This window comes from Nicotiana tomentosiformis, chromosome 7 (assembly GCF_000390325.3).
Source record: "Nicotiana tomentosiformis chromosome 7, ASM39032v3, whole genome shotgun sequence".
NCBI classification, from domain to species: Eukaryota; Viridiplantae; Streptophyta; class Magnoliopsida; order Solanales; family Solanaceae; genus Nicotiana; species Nicotiana tomentosiformis.
The window spans coordinates 48,953,887-48,979,660 of NC_090818.1; the positions used below are offsets into that span (position 1 = coordinate 48,953,887).

The following is a 25,774-nucleotide window of genomic DNA, read 5'->3' on the forward strand; positions in this document are numbered from 1 at the left end:
AATCTGAACGAAAACACTATTCAAACTTTGGAAAATATTTCAGCATAATATACTGGAGTTCTAGTATAATATACCGGTCCAGCATAATATGCTGGAAGTTCATACACATGTGCTCCAATCTCCAGTATATTATGCTGAAACTTTCCGCGTGTTGGAGTTCCGGCATAATATGCTGGAAGTTCATACACAAGTACACTAATCTCCAGTATATTATGCTGGACCGGTCCGTGTTGCAGCAAAATAGTGGCTATTTTTTAATGACTTTGTAAACGATGGCTATTTTTAAATTACCAGTCCGAAAACTGGCTAGCTCGTGCTATTTTTACATATAACATATCTAATTATTAAAATTTTAGCCAATTTTGACAAACTTCAAACCGTTCGTGCTATTGTTGTTGGTTCTTCTTATTTTTCTTCTTTCTCATACCTTCAAGTTAACTTCAAACTCAAAAGTCTGAAATTAGACTATGTAGGTGTCTCAATTCATATCGAAGTCTGGAGTTGAACTTCATTCAATCTCCAAGCTTGAGGTCTGAAGTTAGCCTTTCACAAAGCGTAACGCCAGACCTTCCATTGAAAGTTGAAACTTCATACTCGCGATTTAAATTTTAAACCTACTCGGTGAAATCAATTTTGACACAGCTAAACTTTAACAAAAAAAATTTAAAAAAATCTGACTATTCATTAAATATTGGGTCTTAAAACGGCTATTTGTGCACTTTCCCTATTTCATATTTGGCCGCCCCCGGCCCATGTATTTTTGATAAAAATTGCGTGTGCGCCCTATTTGGTCGCCCCCATTTAACATGTATTCATTTTTAATTTTTTTTAACTTGTACCCACTGTTTAAACAACTTCAGGTTTTTTTCTTATCTTTCTTCTTATTCGGGTAACAGTGATTTTATATGGTGTTTGTGAATATATTTTAAGGTAGTTTATGATGTTTTACAATTGTGAGCCGTTACGATACTTTATTTTTTTACTATTGCTTAGGATTTCTTCTTTTTCTTTTCTTAATTGCAAAATATGTTCGTTAGATTTATTGTTATTTTGATAAATTGATGATTGGGGTTTGTTCTTGATGATATTTGGAGGTTTTGTTTCAAAATTGAGCTCATTTGGAGTAGATTTAGGTATTAAATCGTATATTGAATTATTAAAATTCGAAGAACAAATTTATGTTTATAGGCAATTTACGCTTTAGGCTTATTTGGCCTTTAAGTGCATGAAAACGTTAGTTGCGCTTCAGACCTTTTGGCCTTAAGTACATTTGAAGTGTAATTTTTCACTTCAGACTTATTAGCCTTAAGTGTAGGAAAACGGTTGTTGCGCTTCAGACCTTTGGGCCTTAAGTATATATGGAGTGCATTTTTTACTTTTGACTTATTGGCCTTAAGTGCATGAAACCATTGGTTGCACTTCGGACTTATTTGGCCTTAAGGTCATTTGAAGTCAATTTTTCACTTCAGACTTATTGGCTTTAATTGTAGGAAAACATTTGTTGCACTTCAGACCTTTGGCCTTAAGTGCATCTGAAGTGCAATTTTTCACTTCAGACTTATTGGCCTTAAGTGCATGAAACCATTGATTACGCTTCAGACCTATTTGGCCTTAAGTGCATCGGAAGTGCAATTCTTTCACTTGAGACTAAAAAAAATTTAACTTCAGACCCGATAAGTCTGAAATTGATCGTAAAATGGGTAGGCTTGCAATTGTTTTTGCAAAGTGGGTATATGTCCAAAATCGAGTATAGATGCAAAAGCCCCATATTTTTGTCATTCATTACTTTTATTTATATTTTCACATAGTTTATTTAAAGAATTAATTTAAATAATCGTCCAACCAACCATTTAATAAAAAATAAACCGGCAAATATATAGTAATTGTGTATAATACGTGTAAAACCATATATACTCTATGTATATCAGCTAGAAAAAATATAAAGTGAATTTGACCGGCTATTGGTGTAAAAATCCCAAGTTATTTAGAAAAGAAATGTCCAACTAAATATGCATTAAAATTCGAATTCCTAATGCTTTAACGTAAGTAATAACTTTTAAAACATTGAAATTGCAATTCTTGATCAGTAAATTATCCCCAAAAGGGACCGCTTTTATTCGTCACTTCTTTGACATAAGAACTCCTTGTTTAGTGACTGTAACCAAAAGGTCGTTTTTTTAATTTCCCAAAAATAGTTACTTTCATTTTAAAACCTTATCTATTGCAAAAAGACAACATTCTCTTTTATCTTTCAGGCACAAAAACATTACATTTTGCTTAAATTGTGCAAGAAAGCAACTGGCATATTGCCAATCATTTCATGTTCCCCTGTAAGCTACCCAATAAATTCTACTGTTGGAACTATTCAAGGTACTATAACAAAATTTATGCTGAGAATAATATGAATTTCAGCTATCAAAATGTTCTTCCATTACGAGTTCATAGAACTTAGCAACTTCAGAGCCAACTCTTCTTGCTCTGCCACAGATATAGCGTCAGCAGCAATACCCTCTTTAGCCATATCCTTTGGTTTCTCGCCATCATCGTCATCACTGTCAAAAATCTTGGTTTTCTTGTTGACTCTACCTCCGGAGAGTTCCCCGTCTGACCCGGAGAGTTCTTCATCTTCCTCTTCCTCTCTACCTCTCTTATACTTCATCTTCTCCTTGATTCGTTTTTCTTTGAGACGTTTGCGGTCCAAATCCTTGTCTTCCTTGTCGACCAACTTCAAGTTCTTTCTCAACTCAGCATATCTCTCATTTACTGCATCGTCGACAAGAATAAAACAAAGTGTAAGAAAGCAACATATGCAATTGAAAATGAGATGCAACAACAACAACAACCCAGTATAATCCACTAGTGGAATCTGGGGAGGGTAGTGTGTAGACCTTACCCCTACCCTGGGGTAGAGAGGCTGTTTCCGATAGACCCTCGGCTCCCTCCCTCCAAGAACTCCCCACTTTGCTCTTGGGGTGACTCGAACTCACAATTGAAAATGAGATGAACTAATACAATATCTAGTGACTTAACATCAGTGAATAAAATAATCACTTCAGGCCTGAAAACAGAACTATGATCAAATAACCAAATTTTGCTGCGGATTATGCACAATACGCAGGAAACAGCTAGGTAGATTCGATAATGCAAGTTCAAAAGTGTTGGATCAAAAGCAGCAAAAGTTCTATCGTTTTTCCTAGATATTACTTGGATATAATAAAAACAATCTCAGATAGTACAAGATCTTGGAACAAAAGCCTTTGAGACTCTTGGATATATCAGTCGCACCTTTTTCTTTGTTAAGCTGCACAGAGTCAGCACCACCGCTCGTGTCGGCTAATCTTGCAAGAGGTGGTAAAGTGTTTCCTTCCTCATCAAACACAACCCTTGTCCCTACAGGTCTGTGGACATTGATCTTTAGTTTCTTTTTCTTCAAAACTCTAGTGGCCGGCCTACAAAACAATTCAAACAAGAACAGGAAGCAAAATCAATCACAAAGAAGATTATAAACACTATATAAAAAGAGCAGCAGCTAAGAGAAATGTGAATTGCAAGAAGAGTATCCTGGAGATGAAACATCATATCATCATACATTTAAGGTCAGCAGATCATTGCTTAATGAAAGATTTTCCAAAATGGCAGTTCCACCATTCAACGCAAGTTAGATTAGCAACAAATCCATTCAATTTAGCTAATGCCTTCTTGCTTAGAAGAAAGTTCCACGCATTAAATAGACAATACAAGAAGTGTTTGACGTACATATCATCTCCTTTGCTGTTAATTTTGAGTTCTCCTACTTCTTGTGTCTCCTTAGCTAGAAGGAGGTCTTCCTCCACTTCCTCTCCCTCTGATTTACCTGTATCAGGCTTCTTAATTGGAAGTTCCAACAAATTGTCATTGCTTGTGTCATCTGGCAGGAGAGATAATGCTTCAGACACTGTCTTCCCTTTGAGCTTCTGTTTCAGAAAGCGGATTTTTGGAGTCATAGGAAGACCCAACGAAGCAGAGAATTCATCAATTGGAAGTTTTGTAACATCAAAGATCTCTTTCTCTCTCTGTTTGTGTATGGACTTCAAGTATGTCACAAAAGCCCTTTGAGACAGATGCTGTAGGTCAGGGTACTTGACCAATAAAGAAGCAAGTAGATCGGAGACAGACTGTATCCTCTTTTCATTTGCCTGTTCACCATGATTAATAAAAAAATGATAATCAGCCAACAACAGGACATATGCTGCATGTGAAAAGAGAGTATAATTTTATGTCCTCAATTTCAGTGGTTAAGCAAAAGTGGATGAAATCCCACCTTGATAACTCGAAGGGGAATCTTTTTCTCTTCCAATTTTTCAAGCATTTTCATCTCAGATGGCATCACGAATAAAAGAGATCTTCCCCCTGAAAGGTATCGAGCAGTGCGGCCAACTCTGTGTATGTAAGCGGCACAATCTTCGGGACAGTCCACCTGAAAGGGAAATTGCGTCAAATGCATGTCAAATTTCTACTTTCTTACAATAGCATCCATGTCCTTTAATGGATGAAAAATCAATAACTACATATCAGGCTTTCGACACTATAAAACATTAAGAACTAACCTGGACAACCCAATCAACCGCCTTATTAAAATCAAGCCCCCTTGAAGCAACATCAGTGGAGAACAAAACAGAACGTTGTTCACAAAATTGGGAGTAAATTCCCATCCTTCTATCTTGCTTCATCCTTCCATGAAGACATTTGAGGGGAATTCCAGGACGGAGTTTTTTGAAAGCTTCAAATACAAATTTTACCTGTTGAATGGGAAACAATAAAAAATGACAAAAGGAAATAAATCACAGAAAAATAAGAGCAAAATTTTGAGCTTTTGAATACGCTGAAACCTGATTCAATATACAGATAGATATTTTACTTTTTAAAAAACTGGTGATATAACTAATGTAATCAGTGCTTTCGACATTAGGCAGTAAACTCGTTTTTCCAGTGCTCTAGGTTTAAGTGTAATATTCATGTCAAATCCACGATAAAAAGTTCTCCACCGTAAAGTCTCGATTTTAGAAAACCCTAAGAAGAAGTTCCAGATACCTGCTTGCAGCTTGATAGGAAAACCAATATCCTTGAATTAAGATGTGCCTTTATAAAACTCCATAACATGTCCAATTTCTTATCGAGAGGAACAAGCATTGCTGTTTGTTGTAAGCGGTTGGGAGTTGCAGTATCAGACTCCTCGTGCACACCCAAATATTCGGGGTCTTTCAGACTGAGCCTTGCCAGATCTTGAACAGACTTAGTCTGAGTTGCTGAAAACAACAAGGTCTGCCTATGTTTAGGCAATTGTGAAATGATTGCATTTAATTCCCTCTTAAACCCCACATCAAGAATACGATCTGCTTCATCAAGAACTAAAACCTGTTCCCTAGCCAGAAAAATGTACCCAAGTCACCAACTAAATAAACATAATAATTCTAACATATAGGAGGAAGACAGGTACACAAGTGTTCTGTCAAAAGACAGCGAACAGCAGGATGCAAAGCAATACGAAACATACGATTTGTAATTTCAAAAATATCTTTTTTTACTTGGTCTTTCTAACATAATGAATACACACATACTTTTTTATTTTCTAAGTAGCACAAATGAAGACATCAGGGTGGTCTTCTTTAAAGAGGATTCAAACTTTTCAAATATTTGGGCGGACAAGGCATTAATCAAAAAGCAATTACAATAAAAGATATACGATTGATGACTCTAACAAAAAAAATACAATGAAACAATTTGGTAGATTTTATAAGAGCATCCAATAAAAAACAAATAACCTTGTACTAAGAATACTACTTATCAGAAAAATACACATATATGTGCATCTATATATCAGAAAATTACAGAAAGGCAGTGTCTTTGAAGAAACAATTGAAGGAGAATAAACAAAAGATGAAGGATAATAATTTCAAATATTATACTAGATTCATCAGATTACTGTTCGATAGCTATGTTTCCAAGAAAAAAACAGAGTAAAGGAGAAGCAGGTTCCAAACCCTCTAAGGGGAAAAAAGGAGAGTCAATCAGTGCCTTAGATGCTATAGAAATACGATTGGAATGCTATGATGAGCAAATTACAGCATTGCCTGCCGTGCAAGGTAGTTATACTAACATTAATAAAGTAGGAGCAAATCAGAAAACAATTCATGACGATACAGAGAGGGAGAAAGTTGTTAACTGGACCTGAAGTTGTGAACAATCAAAATTTGGTGTCTCATCCATATGCTGAAGAAGCCGGCCAGGGGTGCAGACCAGGATGTTCAGCGAATTAACATGCTCTTTTTCAGTGTCAACATCTTTGCGGCCACCAATTAGAAGGCCAGCACTAAAGCCGTGATGCTTCCCAACAGATTTCAGTACGTCAAAAAGTTGCCCTGCTAACTCCCTTGTGGGAGACATTATGATGCATCCAACACCATCCTCATCTCCCCATCGAGCTTTATACAATTTCTCTAACACCTAGAAATCAAATCTAATTAAGTGGCTTAATTTATTAAGATGGGTAAAAAAACAAGATATAATACTACTAAAGAACTAAAGGTTTGTTTGGTTGGTGGGATAAGGGATAATAATCCCGGGATAAAATGTGAGATTATCTTATCTCGTGTTTGGTTGCCTTTTCGAATACGGGATTAACAAACAAATCCCCGGATTAGATTATACCACCATTGTGGTATTATCCTATCCCACATTGAGGGTGGGAATCCAGGGATTAACTAATCCCGGGACAAAACACTAAAAGGACAAAGATGTCCTTCTCCGCGGCTCTTCTTCCAAAGTCCTTTAAAACATCCCAAGTTAAAATTGGAAATAAAAGTTACGTAAAGTCGTAAACCAAGCACATGTTTTATATTATACCCTGTATATCTCATTTTTAGTCCAATGAACCAAACATCTTCCAAAGTATATCCATTAAATAAATCCCGTTATTATTTAATCCTCGAGCCCTTCCCCGGACCCCGTGCATAGTGGGAGCTCAATGTACCGGGCAGCCCTTTTTTTATTATATAATCCTTGTATTATTCCCACCATTATTATCCAACAGATTGGACATCTAAGCAGCATTCCACATAAGAGATTGGACATCTACTTTCTTTTGTCAAGGAAGGGATGATTTTCCATGAATAAGAGCTATATCACATGACAGTTCATATGATGTGAAGTCAACATTCATGCCAAATCCAAATAGAATACCTGCACTACACAATCATAAAAAAAAACATGGTAAAACATTTCCATTTGATCTCGTTCAAATTGTTCGATAAATCATTTTTTAACTTTGTCAGGCAGAATTTTATGACTTTTTTGGGCAGGGAGATCAGCTAATAGCATCGAAGATTCGTATGGTAAAATGTTTCATTTGCTCTCAATGCTCTCGTACACATTGTTCGATAAACCACTTTTAACTTTTTCAAGAGGAATCATGACTTTTTTGGGCAGGGAGATCAGCTAATAGCATCTAAGATTTCGTAGTTCCATAGAGCCAAGTTCATGTCAAAAGAATTAGAAAGAGTTTGGTCAGACAATGACTCAAATTACTTTGAGTTGGAGAAGGATATAGACAATTTTTTTAATTAACAGAAAATAGATAATTTCCTTACATTCTTTTATTGCAAGCCTTCAAGCCAACTAGTGCGCACCTCGACTCTTCTCTCGGGTACCTACTTCTTCCACCAGCACAGGTACTGGGTAAATCTGTCCCACCAGATGGGAAGAAATCACCTAATATTTTTTGCCTATGCTCGAATTTGAATGCTGATTTCCAAGATTTGCACCCACTTCATTGACCACTAGGCCACACCCTTGGATGCGAATAGGTCTTCCTACGTTTTGGTCAGCCTCTTGGTACCAGAGACACAATTGTCATGATCGGGTTGCAATTTCTCTTGCATTTATTACAAAAAAAAGGGTATATAATCCATTGACTCTTATTGAATTAGGCACCTCATTTTTTACAAGTACTAGGCACCTCATACCTGTTTTCCTTCAGACAGTTTATGGATGCACATTTTTTAGCTTGAAGCTTTCTTATTTAAGTCACTAGTATCAAATTATAAGTTATTGTTTGCTGCTTCACTCCACTACTCCAATCTCATATTCCCCACAAAACTCCATCTTCAATTCTTCATCGAATCCATTTCTCCTTCCGTAACGTATCCATCTATCTCTTTTTCTTCCAAAAACACAATGGCATAAGCATCATTTATTCATTCCAGTCCTTTTAATTTTCTGTTAAGCTGGTGTAGTTATAGATTGCAGTAATTGATCAGGTTCCATTGTTTGCAATATTGTGTCATGTTGAGATAACAGCCTTTTTTAAAAATAAATCAAAGAACTACGTACAACACCATCACTTTTTGTTCATCTCGCATGGATACAATCCAATAACTAACACCTCTATTCATTTATGTTTCATCAAAAAAAAAACATAGCTATTCATTTATGTATAATTCACTACCCAAGTCAACTGATGAGAATAAAAATCCAAATTTTGACTGAAAGACTAGAAGTGTGAAAAAAGTTATGAGTTTAAGTTCTATGCATTAATGGTGCAAAAAATATTTACAATATCATGTCATCTAAAAGGTAACTATAGGTAAATCTATCTCATAAGCATGGATTAGTAACCTAAAATAAATGGTAACTAACCTACTATAACAGGTTAAAATACATTGAAGCTCTAAAATATCATCTAAAAAATACTTGCAAACGTACCGGAATTACGAAAGCTAATGTCTTTCCGGAACCAGTTTTCGCAGCCCCAAGTATGTCACGGCCACAAAGAGAGTGTGGTAGAGAAGCCCTTTGAATGTCAGTCATGGTTTTGAATTTGCAATCAATTAACCCATCCTTAGTTTTCTTACTAACCGGCAACTGGCTGAACCTATCACAACCGGCGTACCTAGAGAACGAACCATCAGGAAGGCATCCAACCGGAGCTTTGTGTGGTAATGGCTCAAGTGATAGCGGGTTGGAACCGGATTCGGGTTTACCCGATTCTATCCATGCTTCCAGAAGTTCAATTTCATGAACCTCTGATAAGCGGCTCTGTATTTTAGCTTTACGTGACTTAGGCGTGTGCTTTCTCATACCTTTCCAATGGATTTCTGTGTTTTGTGTTCTTCAAATTAGCAGAGCCAAGTGAGAGTTATGGTGATTCTCCCAGAGATTTAGGGTTTCAATGAAAGAGACGGTCTCTCGCCGGAAGGGAAATGTAATACAATTAAACGGACGGCGAAATTTAAAGCAGGGGAGGGTTTTGGGAAGATTTTAAGAGGTTCGGACTCGGGCCAACAGACGTGTTAGATGGGCGGGTCAAACAGGTTTATAGGTAAACGGATCGCAATTTAATTTGCTCAATTTTTTATTTTTTATTTATAAAAATTTGATTGGGATACGGAAAAGAAAAAGAAAAAGGGTGTTAGTGAGAACTGAACTCACACGACACGATTGTGTAAGAAATTTGCACTAGTATCATTGCATGCGAGCTTTGGTGGTAATTCCTTTAAAAATTGATAGAGTTTATACATGTTAAAGGTCAGTCAATATGTGTCAAAAAAAAAAGTTTAACTTAATTTGTTTAACATGATCCGACCTTGCTCTTTTCTTTATTTTCTAAAGGTAAAAGTTAGTATATTCTTAAGAAAATTCTTATTATTTTAGCGGTTTATAGTTATTTGTTATGAAAATTTGATATAAAATATTCATTTGAAAGAGTTGTTAGTATGTTTTTCATCTACAACAATTAATTGTATCATATTATCCCTTTGAGAATATTGGAGATTTTTTGTGCCATATTCAACAAACAAAGTCTGAGCTTGAAAATTATTGTGTAAGCTTAGTTAAGAATAGTATACAAAATGCTACTACGTCTCTTAAAATATTTGATGATAAACTTTGTTCAAGTACACAACTGTTAAAACATTCCTCGCGAATTAATAGAATCAATTGAATGATACTAATTTTATAACCACCTTATCTTACTAATAAAATATTTATTTTGAGTCTTTTAGTTTATAATTATTTATTTATAATTCATGTACTATTAAATTCTATAATTAAAGCTAAAACGTCATTTTTTGGATCAAACTTTTTAATAATTAACTAATAAGGATCACAAAAAAAAAATGATAATTGGACAGTAGAACTATGTAGCATACTAGTGATGCAACTCCAACAATGTAAAATATACAACTTGAACCTTTTTTTGCAGCAAGTTTGCACGTTGCAACAAGGTAGCAGTGTATAGGTTTATATATAGAATTTAAACCAACTATTCTCCTTTTTGCTAAAACTAATGATGAGCTAGGAGAAAAACAAACCATATGGTTAAGAATTTATTCTTTCAATAGTTTTCATCATCTCATGTTGATCCAAGATTGAGTTCTCCCAATTGAAAGGGTCTTATGATGTTTCCTAAGGCGCACAAGAAAAAAAATCAAACTAATCATGTTCAAAGTTTGAAGATCAAAATTCGTTCCAACTTTAATTAAAGGATTTCAGAATATATTTTTCCTTCAAATATGCTTGCAACTACTAGAAGATGGGAAAAGATTAACATTGTCAGGAAAAAAAGAGGTATTGACACCAAAGAGAACGCGAGATTCAATTGAAAGATGCTTTTTGTTAGGACATGATATCAAATATATAGACATTATTAATAATTTTATCAGATTATAGTGCTATTAGATTTCTTCATTTCTGCATTATCACCTCCAAAGAGAAGGGTGGTTTGAATGGAAGAGATTTAACATGATTTGTATTTATAGAACCTTTAGAAAGAGTAATCAGCCATATATATCTAATTAACGTGAATGTTCATTCATCACATAATTTTCTTTTATATAAACAGTAATATTAACATTTACAACTTATTTTACATCAGCATGTTAGTCTATTCCATTCCATCATCTTTTTGAAGTTTATTTTTCTTAATAAGCTCACTAAGCTCCCAAATTTCAAATTGTCAATTTCCTCATTGGTCAATTAATTTTTTTCGTCGTTGTTGGTCAATTGGTAGAACTCTCTAGATTTAGCCCGGGCAAATCCGAAAAGATAAAATGTCAATAGCCAATAATAGAAATGTCATAAGTAGCGAGGGCATCTAAGCAAAATTTCAATAACAAATAAAATGTTCCATAAGCAAAGGTACAGTCCCGTTTTTGTTGTAAGTGTATACTTGTTCTTCTTTGTTATACGTTCGATTCAATTCCCCTCATCTCCCATAAAAAAATACCAGGAACAGAAAACAATTCATTCTTCAGATTTATTTGCAAATACGAAATATACATATACTACAAAGTGACATACTCAAATCAATATATTTGAAATATATACGAGGGGTTATATAGAGTCGGTCTAAAAGTGCCAAAAAGTGAGCTATGGGTTGCAAAAAAGGAGGATTTTTGGCGCCGGAAGAGAACGGCGTAGATGCTACATTGAGCGATGCTTTGTTATTCACAACTATGTGTATTATTGGCCTCCCAGTTGATGTTTATGTCAAAGATGGTTCTGTTTATTCGGGTATTTTTCACACTGCCTGTGTAGATGATGACTATGGTGAGTTTTTTCAAGACCCTCTTTTGATTTCTTATAGTATTATCTTCGTTTTTGTGATTTTGGGTAGTTTATTCGAGGCTTTTTTGTTTGGACTAGATCAGTTTCTGCATCCGATCTGGACTTAGTTTTTCAAAAAAAAATTCTTCTGGGTTCTTTTGCAGGCCTTTTTCATTTATCTTTTTTTTTTTTATAGTTTTTTTATTTATAGTTTATTATTTTAAATGAGGAATGTAAGACTTCCGGTCTTTGATTTTCTGTACATTTTCTGTTTTTTCATAGAGAGGAGTAGCAGGGAATGATTATATAGGGTTCATATAGCTAACTTCAGCTAATTTGGGATTAAGGCTTAGTTGATTAAGTTATTGATTGTTTTTTTTTTTGGGTGTTTGTTACTTGGATTAGCTATTGTTTTGAAGAGAGCAAAGATGATTAAGAAGGGTAGTCGAAAGGCAAATATTGCTCGTGGAAATTTCATAGAGACACTCGTAATTCTGTCTGAAGATCTTGTTCAAGTTGTCGCAAAGGTATGATTTTGGACGTCCCAATTTTGCAATGTATGTTTGTTGCTGCTGTGATTCAAAACCTGTAAAATGCCACATGTAATAATTTTGAACTACTTTTACCACTACACCAAACCCCCCACCCCCACCCCCTTTTTTTTTTTTTTTAAATTTCAAGGGATTCAAACTTTTTTTTTTTGTGTACTTTTTTTTACCCTATTGCACACTGTGATTTTGGGATGAAGGGGATTGAACCCAATCCCTAACATGTGGCTCCCGCAACTGGTGGTTGATCCTTTTTTCTCTACTTATACTTGTGGTTGGCAGGGGGTTATGCTATCTGCCGATAGTATTCCAGGACATTTCGATGGGGATAGTTTAGGAACCATTTCTAGCAATATCACTTGCCCTGAATATCCAAAGAAGGAGATAAGAGCAACAAAGTCAAATGAGTCTACCGTGGATGCAAAGAAAGCTAGTAAAGAAAGGTTCGTGTTACCAAGACTTGTTATTGATTCTTTGTTGGAAATGCCTCGTGATCTATTAGCTTTTGCATGGAAGAGCATCCTATTGTTCCAGAAGACATGACTGTGGCTTGTTCTTTAGATTTTGCCCTTAAATTTTAGAAAGCAATGTCATCACCCACCTGTTCCTTGCCAATCAAAAATAAATTATTGAAAACAACGTGATGAATATCTGTAGAGCGGAGAAGTGATAACATTAAAGATAATTTCTTAATTAATTCTGGTTAACTATATCCTTATTCGTTAATAGGCTGATAAGTGAAGGGGAAATCTTATACGATAAAAAATGAAGTGGAAAAAGCTTGCTCACTCGAATGTAATTGTTTCTCCTATCACATAGTTTTTTGATGACTTAACAGAGGTTGTTATAAGAGGAAAGTTATGTGATAGGAAGATACCTAATAAAGTGAAAGATAAGCTCTATATAATACTGTTGTTAAGAGGCCCGTTTGAGGTGCAGTTAGACCTTGAAGCTCGGTGCACCACAAGTTAGGTGGTTCGCCTCGTTTAAGTAGCATCTTACTGCAGGCGGCAGCACTCATTAATCATGCGTTCCATCTTAAAAAGAACAATATCAAGAATAAATATTGACAGTACAGAGATATATTATTCTTTAATAATTTTTTTATGGATAAATATATTAATGATCAAGAATACTAGAGTAGCAATGTATTAAGAATTAGTCACTAGTCTAAATTCAAAAGTTGTATTTTGTCAGGTCCCACATTGGTTGAGGGAATGGGTCGTGGTCTCCTTATTTGATCTTGGGCAATCCTCTCCTCATGAGCTAGCTAGCTTTTGCGTTTGAGTTTGGCCCAAGATCCATTTCTTCACATATTTGAATCATAAATCTAATGTCGTTTTTGGAGTTGATTGATATGGTTTTTTCTTCGTACATTCCAATTAATTGCAGTGTCTCAATATGTTGGTCCATATAATTGCTGATTGTATTTATAGTTTGTTTTTCTTGCCTTACAATTTACATATATATTTTTATTTTTCACTTCATTTGCACATCTCTGCAATAAAGCTCGCATTATAATTGTGCTTTGAGCTAAAAATCGAGCAAGCACTTGGCGTTTTTCTATGCTTTTTGCTGTTGATAACATTGCTATAGAACGGCTGTGAAACCAAAAATACTACATAGGAGCGAATATTGGACCTACAAGATGAAAGTCGTAAAAAAGAAGATGCTTACAAAATTTGATAGAAATGATCACATCTAATAAAGGGTGAGATGGTAAAGTATGTAAACCTCCATATGCAGCGGTGCATAAGTCTAACTTATGATTATTAAAGGTCTTAAAGACTTCAAGGTAAACATAAAAAAAAATAAAAAAATATATCAGATGGAGGAAAAGTGTGTTAAAAATCTACAGTTTCTAGGTATGCAGCGGTTCATAAGTCTAACTTATGATTATTAAAGGCCTTAAAGACTTCAAGGTAAACCTAAATCACATGGAGAAAAGTGTGTTAAATATCTACAGTCTCTAGGAATTAGTGCTGATTTAGCTAAGAGTTAATCACAATAGAAGCAAAGGATCCATATAGGCAATACCAGCTAGTTGGGATTAAGGTTTTAGTTGCTACACTTATTTTCGATCTGGTTTTTGCTAGTCAATTTATTCAGTTGGAGAGTTATATATTGGTCTAGGTGAGTGTAAGACAGTGTAAGGAGCAGTGGCGGAGCCACATTGAACCAAGGGGTGTCAAGCGAAGGGGTGACACCCTTCGCCGGAAATATACACTATATTGCTAGATAATTTTTTTAATTTTATGTATATTAACTATACGTTGACTCCCCTTGATTTTTCGATGTATCTAATTATTTATATTTTGACACCCCTTGATGAAAATTCTGGCTCCGCCACTGGTAAGGAGATGTACGACACTTAGAAAACCTCTCTTTTTTTTAGAACCCTTCATTTACCTTGAAAGACAAATTACGTACTCCCTCTGTTTCAAAAAGATTGGCACTATTTCCTTATTAGTCCATTTAGACACCTTTCAATATTTCCTTAATAGGAAGCATTTATAGCAACATAAATTCTATGGCAGATTTTAAGACCACGAGATTCAAAAGTTTTATAATCACACAAATGCTATGCCTTATTTAAGACTACATATCTCAAAAGTCTTTCCTTTTTTATTAAAGTTTATGCCAAGTCAAACTAAGACAATCTTTTTGAGACGGAGGGAGTGGTATTTGAATAAATGGGTACTAATAGAGCGAGATGGTTGTAGAGGCTTCATAAAACCGACCATAGCAAGTTTGGGATGGAGTGGTAGTCCATTGATTTATTGATTTATATACTTCCTATATTGATCTGATTTTGCATGATCCTCATGATGGCCCATATTGCATTGAATTTGAATTTAGTTATAGTGTTGCTCTCCCTGATGGACATATGCTCCTGGAGGTTTTTCTTTTCTTTTTAAAGAGGGATGTCGTTTTTTGGTGAAAAGTCAATAATGAGGTTTTCTGGCATAAGTTACTTTCTAGATAAGCATGTAACCATCTTATTATTTAAATACCGCTGAATCAAGTCATCAACACAATTTGTAGCTGGCATCTGCAGTTTTGTTATCTGATGAACTGTAAATTTAGGGAAAGGTCATCCCAATATCTAATACCTGCTGGATTCTGCCATTTCCCTCATGAGATTATTATCTCACTTCTCATAACCTTAATTTTTCTCCTCTCTATGGTCAATTGAGCACTAACAACTCTCCATTCATGTCAATCATGACAGACTTGTGCGTGATGTCTTAATCAATAAGCAAAGTGATTGCAGGGAAAGCCATGAGTCTCTAAGGGAGAGAACTGTACGTTAATCCTATCATTGTCTGAACATCTAGTGAGAGATAAAAAGCTGTGATTTCGTTGTTATTAGTTAATGAGCACTTATTTTCTTTTTTCTTTTCATTTTGTAGATCCTTGAAGTTCAAGGCTCAAGCTCAAATCGTGAGTATTGATTTAATGCTTTAGTTCTCGCAATATCATAGTTTTTCATGCGGACCCCTCTTGATGGGTGGCAAAAAGATTAGGCAGTAGTCTCTCGTTGACCGAGTTTCATGATGAATCATAATCAACCTAATCTCTGCTTCCCATCATTCTTAACTCCATATAACCAATTAAAAATTGCTATAAAAGAATCGAATCAATGGACAAGAGGGGGTTGTCCTCGTGGATGGGACACCGAGTCACCAAAGGAGAAATTGGAAAAATGGGAAAAGCCATTTCTCCCCCCGCATATCAGTAAGACGAAAGAAAAGGAAAAAATATCAAATCACTTTCACAGATTGTGACTTTTTCCGTGTTGTTAAAGACTTAATGGTGAAGGGAATCCTTAGTTGCCCTTCTCAAAAAAAGAAGAAGAGGGAATCCTTATTTGAACATGCTATTTCCTTATTCTGCAAAAGAACTCTTAACGAAATTATGATTGTTGGTAGATAATGAGATCTTTGAGTTCTTTATATTATGTACATATCTATCATAAACCAAAAAAAATGTCATTCATGAATGGTATTATAAATTTTTCACTTGCAGTGGATGTTTCTGTAACTCAAACAACTGCCATTGAGAATGTTGACTTCAAAGCAAACTCAGGGTTGTCATCAAATGGCATAACTTCTGGTAGTCCTCCTCTTTCCTCAATCAGACTTGATGATCGGAATAATGAGAGGCACAGCCATGAGCAGCAGACTCTAGGCAAGACTCCTTGTTTGGGCCCTACTTCCTCTGGTGCTCCAATTGCCTCAGTCTCTTGCGTCAGCTCATCATCAGCTCCAGCTGATTTGGCGCCTCCACGAAGTTCAATTCATAATGCTAATACGAAGGTAAAGTGAACTTAGTGGGGTCAGTTGCTGCAGGTGCATGATCAAAATTTTTGTTCATTCGTATACATAGTTATATAAGCTAATTTTTTCAGTAGGTTTATGGTGATGTCAAGCTTATCGTGGTACTTGAGTTTTTGGAAATTTTTATCCTTACTCCTGTATTAATCATTGTCTAGGATGATTTGTGAGTTGTTACTGTTGATTTTCCTTCTCTCTAGGAGTCTAAGCTCAACCCTGGGGCAAAGATATTTTCTCCATCGGCTTTGCAGCATAGAACTGTTACTCCTCATGTGATGCCAACAATGGTGTACATGCCAGATTCCTGTCCTGTAGTACCGGTGGCTACAGCTGAGCCTGAAGTTGAAATCACCCCTTTTGCTTCTCGTCCATCTGTGCCAGTTAAGTTTGTTCCTTATAATAATTTGGCAGCTGGAAATGGTGGCTTGGACGTACAATATGCTCAACAGGTATGTGATTATGATTATTTATCTTACTTTGAAGATGCAGCCCCCACCCCCTTCTTTAGTTTTCTGACAACTAGAGTTATTTCTCTGAGTAACTGAGATTATTCCATTGATTACGAAATCCTTTTGGTTGATTGACTGCCATTTTCTGTACCTAAATCAACCATCTCATAGTGACCATAAGAAATGTGCATTCCTAACATAACCACATCGCACTTCCATAATTTGGTGTTTGGAGACTAGCCCATCGGTTTGAATGGAAGCTATTATGCAATTCTGTGCTTTATCTAATCTAATTATGTCACTGATATACATTTAGGAAAAGGCAATTGATAAATATGTTGATAAAAACAAAAGGAAATGAAAAGTTAATGAAAGAAAAATCTTTCTTATACAATGATTTATCATAAATCATGTGCTAATAGGATATATCTTCTGTTGTATAAAGAAGTTGAAGGTAGAAAAAAACAATTGGGTCTGTTTCTTGATATTATAGTACGCAGTTTACCAAAATGCTGCTGCTTGTCAGATGCCCTTTCAAATTAGTTGTTACAGCTTAATATCAAACAAATGAAATCAATCACATGTATTATTTTACATCATGCTTACATAGAATCAATTATTACTGTTTTGATGTTGCTGCATATTTTTCTGAAGCCATCTTTGTTAACATGTAGACTATTGGATACATGGGAAGCAGGAATCAGCAGGCTAGGTATGCCGGTCAGTATCATCACCTTCAGGCTGCAACCGGTTATGTGCATCCAAATTCTCAAAATGTAAGGGAAATTAGCATGGCACTCTCTTGCTGAAGCCATTTACTTTGTTAGGCTGGAAAGTAGAAGAGAGTCCTTGAGTCTTATCATGTCGAGGGGTGTGGCCCTATTATTAAATTGACGTCCTTATGACAATAGCATGCCATCCTGTTGTTATTTTTGTGCTTGTAAGACGGTTGCAGATGTTAATGTCACTTCTAAAATTCTTCATGTTGTCAGGTTATGGTTGGACGGTTGGGACCACTTGTTTATATGCATCCCGTTTCTCATGTAAGACGAATTACTTTGTATAGTATTTTTTTGGGACAACTTTTATGACTTTTAATAGAACTTGGATGGCCCTTTATCACTTTCCTCCATCTGCTGTTCTGTGTGTGTTTATAGCGTTGCAATTTCCTGATTCTTTTCTGTCTGATATCTTGTCTATAGGATGTTGTTCAGAGTGCAGTGGGGTTCTCTCAAGCATCCACACGTCCTCTATTAATTCCACATCCGGTCCATCCTCCTAAGCATCAAGGTACGTGTTCGTGGACATTTAATGGTATAACTAGAAGTGGTCCAAATGTTTATAGTTTTGAATGGTAAGTCTCGAGTTCAATTCAATAGTTTCTAGTAGCTTCAACTACTTATTTTCAGAGGTTCGAATGCATAATGCTTTACTGTCTGATTTAATGTAACGACTAGTTAAATGCAATTGTTGCTAGTAGTTGTAGATAATTACTATATCAAAGGTCCAAGCTTGCACACTGGGATCTAAGGGGGATGACCTTTTAAAGCATTATTCCTTTACAAGGTAGATGACCCAAAAATTGTAGACCTACAGTAGTGTCAGTAGTAGCAGATAGAATGTGTAGGAAGTTTTAGCATTTGTTGATACCGTAGCAGGTTACTTTTTGTTTGACCGGTTCCATATCAGCGCTATAATATGTTTGTTGAGTATGAATTTGTGTTCCTATTTGCCATTAGCTTGCGATTTCAACTAGATGGTGAACAACAATTTGTGACTGACTACAACTTGCTGCAATGATTTATCACTTGAACATTGATGTGCTGTGGATTTGGATTTGTTAAAGTAGTGTTAATAAATACACATTTCTCCCTAATATATTGCACTATCAACCTGGAATTGCACATTAAGTACAGTTATTTACACATTATAGTACTGTTATAAGTTGCCTGTATTTTACTGGCAGAATAACCTAGTACATCCCTTGTTGCAGGAAGTACAGCAACGCAAGCATTGCAGTTATATATGGCTCCACCAGTTATAACAGGGTTACAACAACCATTCACTATGCCAAGCATTCCTATTACACAGGCGTCTTTTCCTGTTATACGGCCTATGCAAGTCCCAGGATCTAATGGATTTCTGCCTAACAAGTTTGCATGAATATACTTCTGTAGTTGAAATATGCTGCCCGTTGAGATTCTTTTTTCGTTTGTTCTCAATCTCTGGCAGGGTGATTCTTTTCTGAAGTTTCCAGTCTTACAGTATGAGCAGGTTATTCTTTATTAGTAGAGAGAGGCATTAACATTGTATATTGAGTTACACAGTTGCTTTTGTAAGAAGGTAGAGGAGGACTTCACACAGGGGTTCTTGTTTTTTGTGGTGATCCGAAGGAGATAGATTTCCAGTTTTGAACTGCAGGAAACAAATTTTTGGGCGTCAAAATCGCACCTTTTGTATGATTCATACAGCTTGAATGTCGGATGTTAAAGTGGAATTGAAATTAATAGTGACAGATAGCTCCATGTTTAATTTTGATCATTATATTACATTTTGCCGTGTATTTTGGTTATCAAACATGTCATGTCCACATTTCATTTTTGGGGTCAAGCTAGATTTTGGTCAAAGCCATTCCTCGGATTCAATTTTAAATATTCTGTGATGTACAGGTCCCCAAACTATAACATGTTCTTTGGTGAGTATGACTGGTAATATTAAGTAAAATTTTAAGACAAGTCAATATAATAAATCAGTTGCCCGGTGAACCAAAACGACAGTATCGAGTGATCTGGCTAAAATTGGGGCGCTTTTTATGTGAAATAAAACCTGCTATAATGTTGACTTATCCATATAGTTACATTGGACCTACCATTCAAAGCGAAAGCTATAAAACAAGTTTGTGCTAAGTACAAAACCAGAATCTATAATATCAAGTGGTCACCTTTGCTTAATTTGGCAACCTTGACATAGCCACATAGTATAATTATTCAATAGAATTGCAAGGCAGACACGTACGGAGATGATAATATACCATTATAAACAGTTCCCACAAGCGTTTAATATTATGCATATTTCTAGTCTGAATTTATAAACATAAAAGAGACGGGCTTTATGTTATGCCGGAGCTGCTTCCTATTTTATGGTCTTTTCGCATCCGCCATCTGACTAATTCCACGTAAGGACCAGCTGCAATTTCATAAGGTAGTTAAATAACATAGTAGCACTATACAATCTGCCAGATCTACTGAACACTAGTCTCCTCTTTACTGCTATCAGTTTTTGGGATAGTTGTCACACCGAGACCTGATTCTCCAGCACGAAGCAGCTGGTTCTCCATCAGATTTTCCTGCACAGCCTTCATGTGGGAAAAAATTTCAGAACCTAGACAAATCTTTATTGATGTAGTAAACTTCTAGAGCTCGAAATGATTATTGAAGTTTTGGTTACTTTACCTGTAAAAGTTCAGTCATCCTGCCAGTCCCATAATTCATTAACGGCTTTGAAACAGATATAGCCTGGGTATGAAGAGAGGGATTTACAGGTTCAGTTGGTTCTGCCGAGGGAACCTGATTCATGTCACGAATATCTCGTTTGGGTCCTACAGGTGACTGTTCTGCTGACAACTCATGAGAGGCCTCATTATTTCTCGTATCTGTTTTCGCTGGCGGAGCAGATCCTTGAGACCCCTTGGTTACTTCAACAGGTATGCTAACGTTGGTTGATAAAATTGGTTTCACCTCTTTCCGTTGCACAACTTCTGTTCCCTTGCTATGAGAGCCACCCTCTTTCTGCCCAGCACCTACTGCCACTTTGTCGCTAACTTGAGTTTGTGAAGGAAATGTTTCACGAGTTGGTATCGGTGGTACCTGACCACAGGTTACTGATCCGTCAGGTGGCAGCATAGCTAATGGCGCAACCATCTGGACCTCTCTCTCTCTTGCAGACTCCATATTAGAAGCTTGGTGTGCAGGATTTTGGCTAGATGCTAATCCATTTGTTAAATTGACAGGTTGTAGCACAACAGGAACCACTGTGCCTCTGGCACCCACTGGAGGGACTGAAGGATGTGGTACTACCTGTTTATTTTTTGAGGACCTAGATCCAACATTAAGCAATCCATTCCGCTCAGCCCTTTGGCCATAAACTTGAATTTGGTTTTCAGCAGGAGGACGGACCTCGTTTCTTCTAATCATCTGAACATGTGGGGCTACATCATTTGCTGCTGTGACAGGAACATAATGTCCTGGCTTAAAAACAACACCCCTGTAGTTCGTATTGGAGTCGCCAATTCTAACACTAAGCAAATAACCAGCATCAAATGCAGCCTCAACAACACCTGTAACAGCCTGACCTATCATCCCATCTGTTCTATTTACTTGCTGTGGTTGGATCTCTTGCACTAGCTCAAAACGTGGAGGAACTTGAGGTCGACCTACACGCTTTAGGCTAGGATCTTTACGAGGGCGACCCCTTCTTCGCTTCAAAGGAAGGGCAACAGGGGCGGTGGAGTTGTCCCCTTGAACAGCTTGGCTCATTTTCACAAAATTAGGGTCTAATGTCCGCCTTTCGCAAGTCTTCTGCAGTACCTGCCAGCAAATCAGTTAACTCTTTCAACTCAGCCAAGTTGCAGAGAAAATAAATGATGGTACATTTGATCTTCCGACAAGATTAAACTGGGTGTCCCATAGTGTTTTGGTTCTAGGACAGTACTTTGTGGTCGCCTAAACCGGGGAAAAAAAGGACATTCAGTTCCAGGAGGATCACACAATTCGCAATACTTTGCAGAATTTGGGCTCATAGTTGGAAGTGGACGGTAAAATATTGATGAACTTAATTGACAGTTAATTAATTGGTAGTAATAGAAATGGAGTACAGGTTTTTGATAAGTGAGCATCTACAGAATAAGATAAATCAACATAACATAGATTAAACTTGTCTAGAAATCTTCAAATAGCAGAAGCGAGGAGATGAAGATTAGTAGCTCATTGGTGAATATGACCCCAAGTTAGATACAAATGGATGCAGCTGAACAACCAAATCATACTCAGTTGACCAGGGTGGAAAGGGAGAGAGGGAGCGGAGTGATGAGCCAAACAAGACAATTACTATCAGAGCAATCAATTACAAGCTCAGCTACATCATTGATATCCGCGAAAACATGAAGTCCATTCTTCCCCAATACTAAGAATATCAGAAGACACTACAAGTACCGCTCAAAATTGCTGATAAATACTGCAAAATCATTCCGATACAATCACTAGCCACCTCCAGAAACTTCTCTGATTAATCCTCTAAGACAATCAATACCAAGGACTCCATCGATTCATTTTATGCGATACTATTTCCTTCTTAATTTGTTCCAAATAAGAACTAACCTTTTTATGTACGTAAACAACTTAAGTTTAAACTTCCCATTTTACCCTTTAAAGACATGATTTTATAGCCACACAAATGTGATGGCATGATTAAGCCTAGAAGTTCCAAAAGTATTTCTTCCTTTCTTAAACTTTGTGCTAGTCAAACAGGTTCCATTCTCAATCTTCGTGCCTACTCAAGTAACACATATAATGAACCAGAGAGAGTATACAGTACATTCTCAAGCCAAGGAATACGAATAAAAGCTCTAGGAGCTCCCAAAGGATTTACTTGTCTAAAAGTGAGAAAATCAATCCTTAACCTGAGAAAATTTCTAATTTAAGAATGTATACGACATCATGCAACAATTACTTAGTCGTATACGTAGCATCTCACAAACGCCTAGTGAGTTTACATTAATGCATATAAACAAGTTGAACTAAGCCGAAATAAAAATTAATTTCCACAAGCTTCGTTACTGAATGTGAAACATGCCAGCATATGAGACACACAAAATCCAAATTTTGACACGAATTAAAAATAAAAGCTATTATAACCTCAAAAAACAAAAGAGGAAGCTAGAAATCACCAGAGTATATCTGAAGCACAAATTCGAAATCAAATTCTCCGGAAATTTCCCGAAAAATGAAAAACAGAAAAGAAAAGCAAAGAAAAAACAGTACCTCTAGTACATGCTACTTGCACGGAGAGGCTTCAGAGCTAAAGAAAAAATACTAGTAAATTCGGAACCCTAAGATTTTGTTGAGTAGATTTAGAGAATGAGATTTAGATAATTCCGATAATTAATTAGTGTAATCTGCTGCTATAACTAGTACTACTTATTTAGCGGGGTCCTCGGGTGGCGTGGTTTAGGGGCTTTGGTGTTTTTGTATTTAACACGTGGCATTTAATGATATTTTTTGCTTTTGGACTGCTGGTAAAAGATAGAATAACCCCGCTGTGATGCTTAGTTGGGCCACCAACAATCGACATGTGTCTTGTCGACCAATGGGCCCATCGATTTTTGTAGTTGGACTACGCGCACTAATTTTTTTCATTCCTATACAATATTTGAAACTTATTTAATAAAATTATCCTAATTTTATATATTACCCGCCCTAATTGAAAGGGAAAAATAGTGTTAACCACGTTTGAGTATCTGGTGGTGGCAATAGCAGCTCCCGTCATCGGAAAAATATAGACCCGAAGTATATAATCCTAGATCGTGCTGAGTTGTTGGAATAGCTTGAGTGACTGGCAAGATTTACTTAAACATCAAGTGGGTTATGAGCCTCGGAACGATAAACTTTGGCTACAAAATACCTGAACCAGTCACAAACTAAATTTGGTATTGAACTCTTTGAAGGTGATTGACTTTTCCATTTAATGGCTCTGTTGAAGCATTGTACTACTGTCCAAAGTTGGATGAAATGAGTTGGATGAAAATCCTCCTAGACGATGAGCAATAAAGAGTTTTTAGTATTCAAGTGTTTGAATCTCTACCATTGACAGCCATTAAAAAACTTTGAAGCTTTGAATTCGAATTTGGGTTTTCAAAAACCATTATTTGTTTGGATTAATGTTGTTGCAAACAATTGGCAATATTATTTGGATTTTATATCCCAATTTTGAGGGTGTTTGGTGAAGATTAGACTTGATTTTGGCTGAATTTAAGATTGAAACTCGAAGAAGAAGAAGAACATATATATAGTTATTTGAATGTTGTATGAAAGTTAAAAAATAGTTGTATAATCTATGAATCGTTGTATAAAATTTATATTTCCAAAATTTGAACTATGTATATGTTCTTCTTCTTCGAGTTTTAATCTGAAATTCAGCCAAAATCAAGTCTAATTTCACCAAACACCCTCAAAATTGAGATATAAACTCCAAACAATATTTTCAATTATTTGCAACAACACCCAATCCAAACAAATAATGATTTTTGAAAACCCAAATTCGAATTCAAAGTTTCAAAGCTTTTTAATGGCTGTCAATGGTGGAGAGTAAAACACCTTCAAAATTTATTGATTGACAATTTCAATTTGAACACCAATTGTGCAACATGAAAGGAAATTGCTAAGTTAAAACTCTATAGTAAAACGATTGAAATCCATTGATGAATTCCATTAAAATATATACAACATGACAGGATAAAAAATAGAGGGCATCAGAGGAAGAAAAATTGGGGAAAGAGCAAAAAATGAGAGATTGAGAGAGAGAGAGAGAGAGAGAGAGAGAGAGAGAGAGAGAGAGAGAGAGAGAGAGAGAGAGAGAGAGAATAAGGATGAGAAATAATTGATTCCTTATTCAATTCCTAATATAAAGGGATACTCATTTAATTTCTAAAGCGTATATAATTGGTAAATTGTATATGCCTATATAATTAAATTGAAACTTGAGTAGGGAGGGTAATAAAGTTTCAAATAGTGTATAGGAAGGTAAAAATCAATTTTCCTTGGGCCATGCGGAATTGGGCTTGGGTCGGAAGAAATTTGGGACTTTTTCGTATATGTACGAAATTTCAAACTTATTTTACTCGGTTTTTCTATATTTTTCTATTTACCAAAAGTAACTATTTTTTTTTTATAAAATATATATAAATTCGATCAAGATCTACAATTTACCTACAACTTGAGTACAATTGTTTTTAACAAAATCCGGTCAATTTATATAGAACTTGTATATAACTATGTTAGTGATATATATATATCGTTTTTATACCAGACATACAAATTATATACAAATTTATTTATGTCGTCTTTTTCGAGTTTCAATTTGAAATTCTAACCAAAATCACCTCGAATCTTCACCAAATTTTCTCAAAATTGAGATATAAATTTCAAAGGATATTCCCAATCATTTGCATCAACACCTAATCCAAACAAATAACAACTTCACAAAATTTAATTTTCGAATTTAAACCCTCGAAACTTTTTAATGGCTGTCAATGACTATTCATTAAAGAGATGGTGATGAGAAACTTTAAATCTTATGTGGGTGAACAACGCATTCGACATTTTTCAGTAATTGAGTATTTCAGAAATTAATTTTAATTGAGTATCTAGGAAATCAAGTTCATTCTCCTTATATTTACACTTGCCACTGAAAATCAAATTCATTCCCCTTATATTAACACTTCGCTCACTTCTTGTAATTGATTTGAGTTATTTGAATTCATATTTTTTTGCATCTCGATTTTGAGTCAATTTCAGGCCACTAGTAACGCCATTGCCATTAGTAATTAGGGATCCTTTCTTGAGAGAGATGAGTGGAATGGGGAAGGAAAAACAAGGTAAAATTAGAGGCTAATGCATTATTTTGTAGATGGACGATAAATCGTATATCAACTTGCAATTAAATTAAAATTTCAATATAGAGGGTAAATAAGTTTCAAAAGTAATATAGATAAGTAAAAATCTCAAGAAGTTTTCTCGATAATCCTCTCTTTGGATTCTCAAACATTGTGGGGGGGGGGGGGTTAAAATGCAGTATTTCAGAAAGA

General features: G+C 35.7%; 3 protein-coding genes across 4 annotated transcripts; 1 reads left to right on the forward strand and 2 right to left on the reverse strand.

The window, feature by feature from the left end:
* Positions 1-2,214: 2,214 nt before the first annotated feature.
* LOC104095668 (DEAD-box ATP-dependent RNA helicase 32) lies at positions 2,215-9,290 on the reverse strand. Its single transcript, XM_009601841.4, has 8 exons — positions 8,740-9,290; positions 6,208-6,483; positions 5,071-5,394; positions 4,587-4,778; positions 4,301-4,456; positions 3,757-4,175; positions 3,286-3,449; positions 2,215-2,763 (listed from the first exon to the last, which is right to left on the reverse strand). The coding sequence occupies exons 1-8, from the start codon at positions 9,112-9,114 to the stop codon at positions 2,432-2,434; spliced, it is 2,238 nt and encodes a 745-aa protein (XP_009600136.1). The 5' UTR covers positions 9,115-9,290; the 3' UTR covers positions 2,215-2,431.
* Positions 9,291-11,182: 1,892 nt separating this feature from the next.
* LOC104095669 (uncharacterized) lies at positions 11,183-19,458 on the forward strand. The gene is made up of 11 exons (XM_009601842.4): positions 11,183-11,583; positions 11,986-12,107; positions 12,411-12,571; positions 15,361-15,433; positions 15,542-15,572; positions 16,158-16,447; positions 16,666-16,914; positions 17,589-17,690; positions 17,907-17,957; positions 18,117-18,204; positions 18,908-19,458. The coding sequence occupies exons 1-11, from the start codon at positions 11,406-11,408 to the stop codon at positions 19,075-19,077; spliced, it is 1,515 nt and encodes a 504-aa protein (XP_009600137.1). The 5' UTR covers positions 11,183-11,405; the 3' UTR covers positions 19,078-19,458.
* A 468-nt stretch (positions 19,459-19,926) lies between these two features.
* Positions 19,927-23,093, reverse strand: LOC104095670 (protein METABOLIC NETWORK MODULATOR 1). 2 transcript variants are annotated; one of them, XM_009601843.4, is made up of 3 exons: positions 22,953-23,093; positions 20,367-21,500; positions 19,927-20,269 (listed from the first exon to the last, which is right to left on the reverse strand). In XM_009601843.4, the coding sequence occupies exons 2-3, from the start codon at positions 21,447-21,449 to the stop codon at positions 20,156-20,158; spliced, it is 1,197 nt and encodes a 398-aa protein (XP_009600138.1). In that variant the 5' UTR covers positions 21,450-21,500; positions 22,953-23,093; the 3' UTR covers positions 19,927-20,155. The 2 variants fall into 2 exon arrangements, with proteins under 2 accessions (XP_009600138.1, XP_009600139.1); XM_009601844.4 differs by having other exon boundaries at positions 20,367-21,491; positions 22,953-23,068.
* Between the last annotated feature and the right edge of the window lie 2,681 nt (positions 23,094-25,774).

What these genes read in the sequence shown, in the direction of transcription:
- LOC104095668 (XM_009601841.4), bottom strand. Translation starts at nt 9,114, where the DNA reads ATGAGAAAGCACACGCCTAAGTCACGTAAAGCTAAAATACAGAGCCGC. An exon ending in TTGATTGTTCACAACTTCAG is followed by an intron (nt 5,395 to 6,207) that starts GTCCAGTTAACA and finishes GCTAGGGAACAG; the next exon opens with GTTTTAGTTCTTGATGAAGC. An exon ending in CGGTTGATTGGGTTGTCCAG is followed by an intron (nt 4,457 to 4,586) that starts GTTAGTTCTTAA and finishes TTTCCCTTTCAG; the next exon opens with GTGGACTGTCCCGAAGATTG.
- LOC104095669 (XM_009601842.4), top strand. Translation starts at nt 11,406, where the DNA reads ATGGGTTGCAAAAAAGGAGGATTTTTGGCGCCGGAAGAGAACGGCGTA. An exon ending in CTGTGTAGATGATGACTATG is followed by an intron (nt 11,584 to 11,985) that starts GTGAGTTTTTTC and finishes TACTTGGATTAG; the next exon opens with CTATTGTTTTGAAGAGAGCA. An exon ending in ACGTACAATATGCTCAACAG is followed by an intron (nt 16,915 to 17,588) that starts GTATGTGATTAT and finishes GTTAACATGTAG; the next exon opens with ACTATTGGATACATGGGAAG.
- LOC104095670 (XM_009601843.4), bottom strand. Translation starts at nt 21,449, where the DNA reads ATGAGCCAAGCTGTTCAAGGGGACAACTCCACCGCCCCTGTTGCCCTT. An exon ending in GGATGACTGAACTTTTACAG is followed by an intron (nt 20,270 to 20,366) that starts GTAAAGTAACCA and finishes TCCCACATGAAG; the next exon opens with GCTGTGCAGGAAAATCTGAT.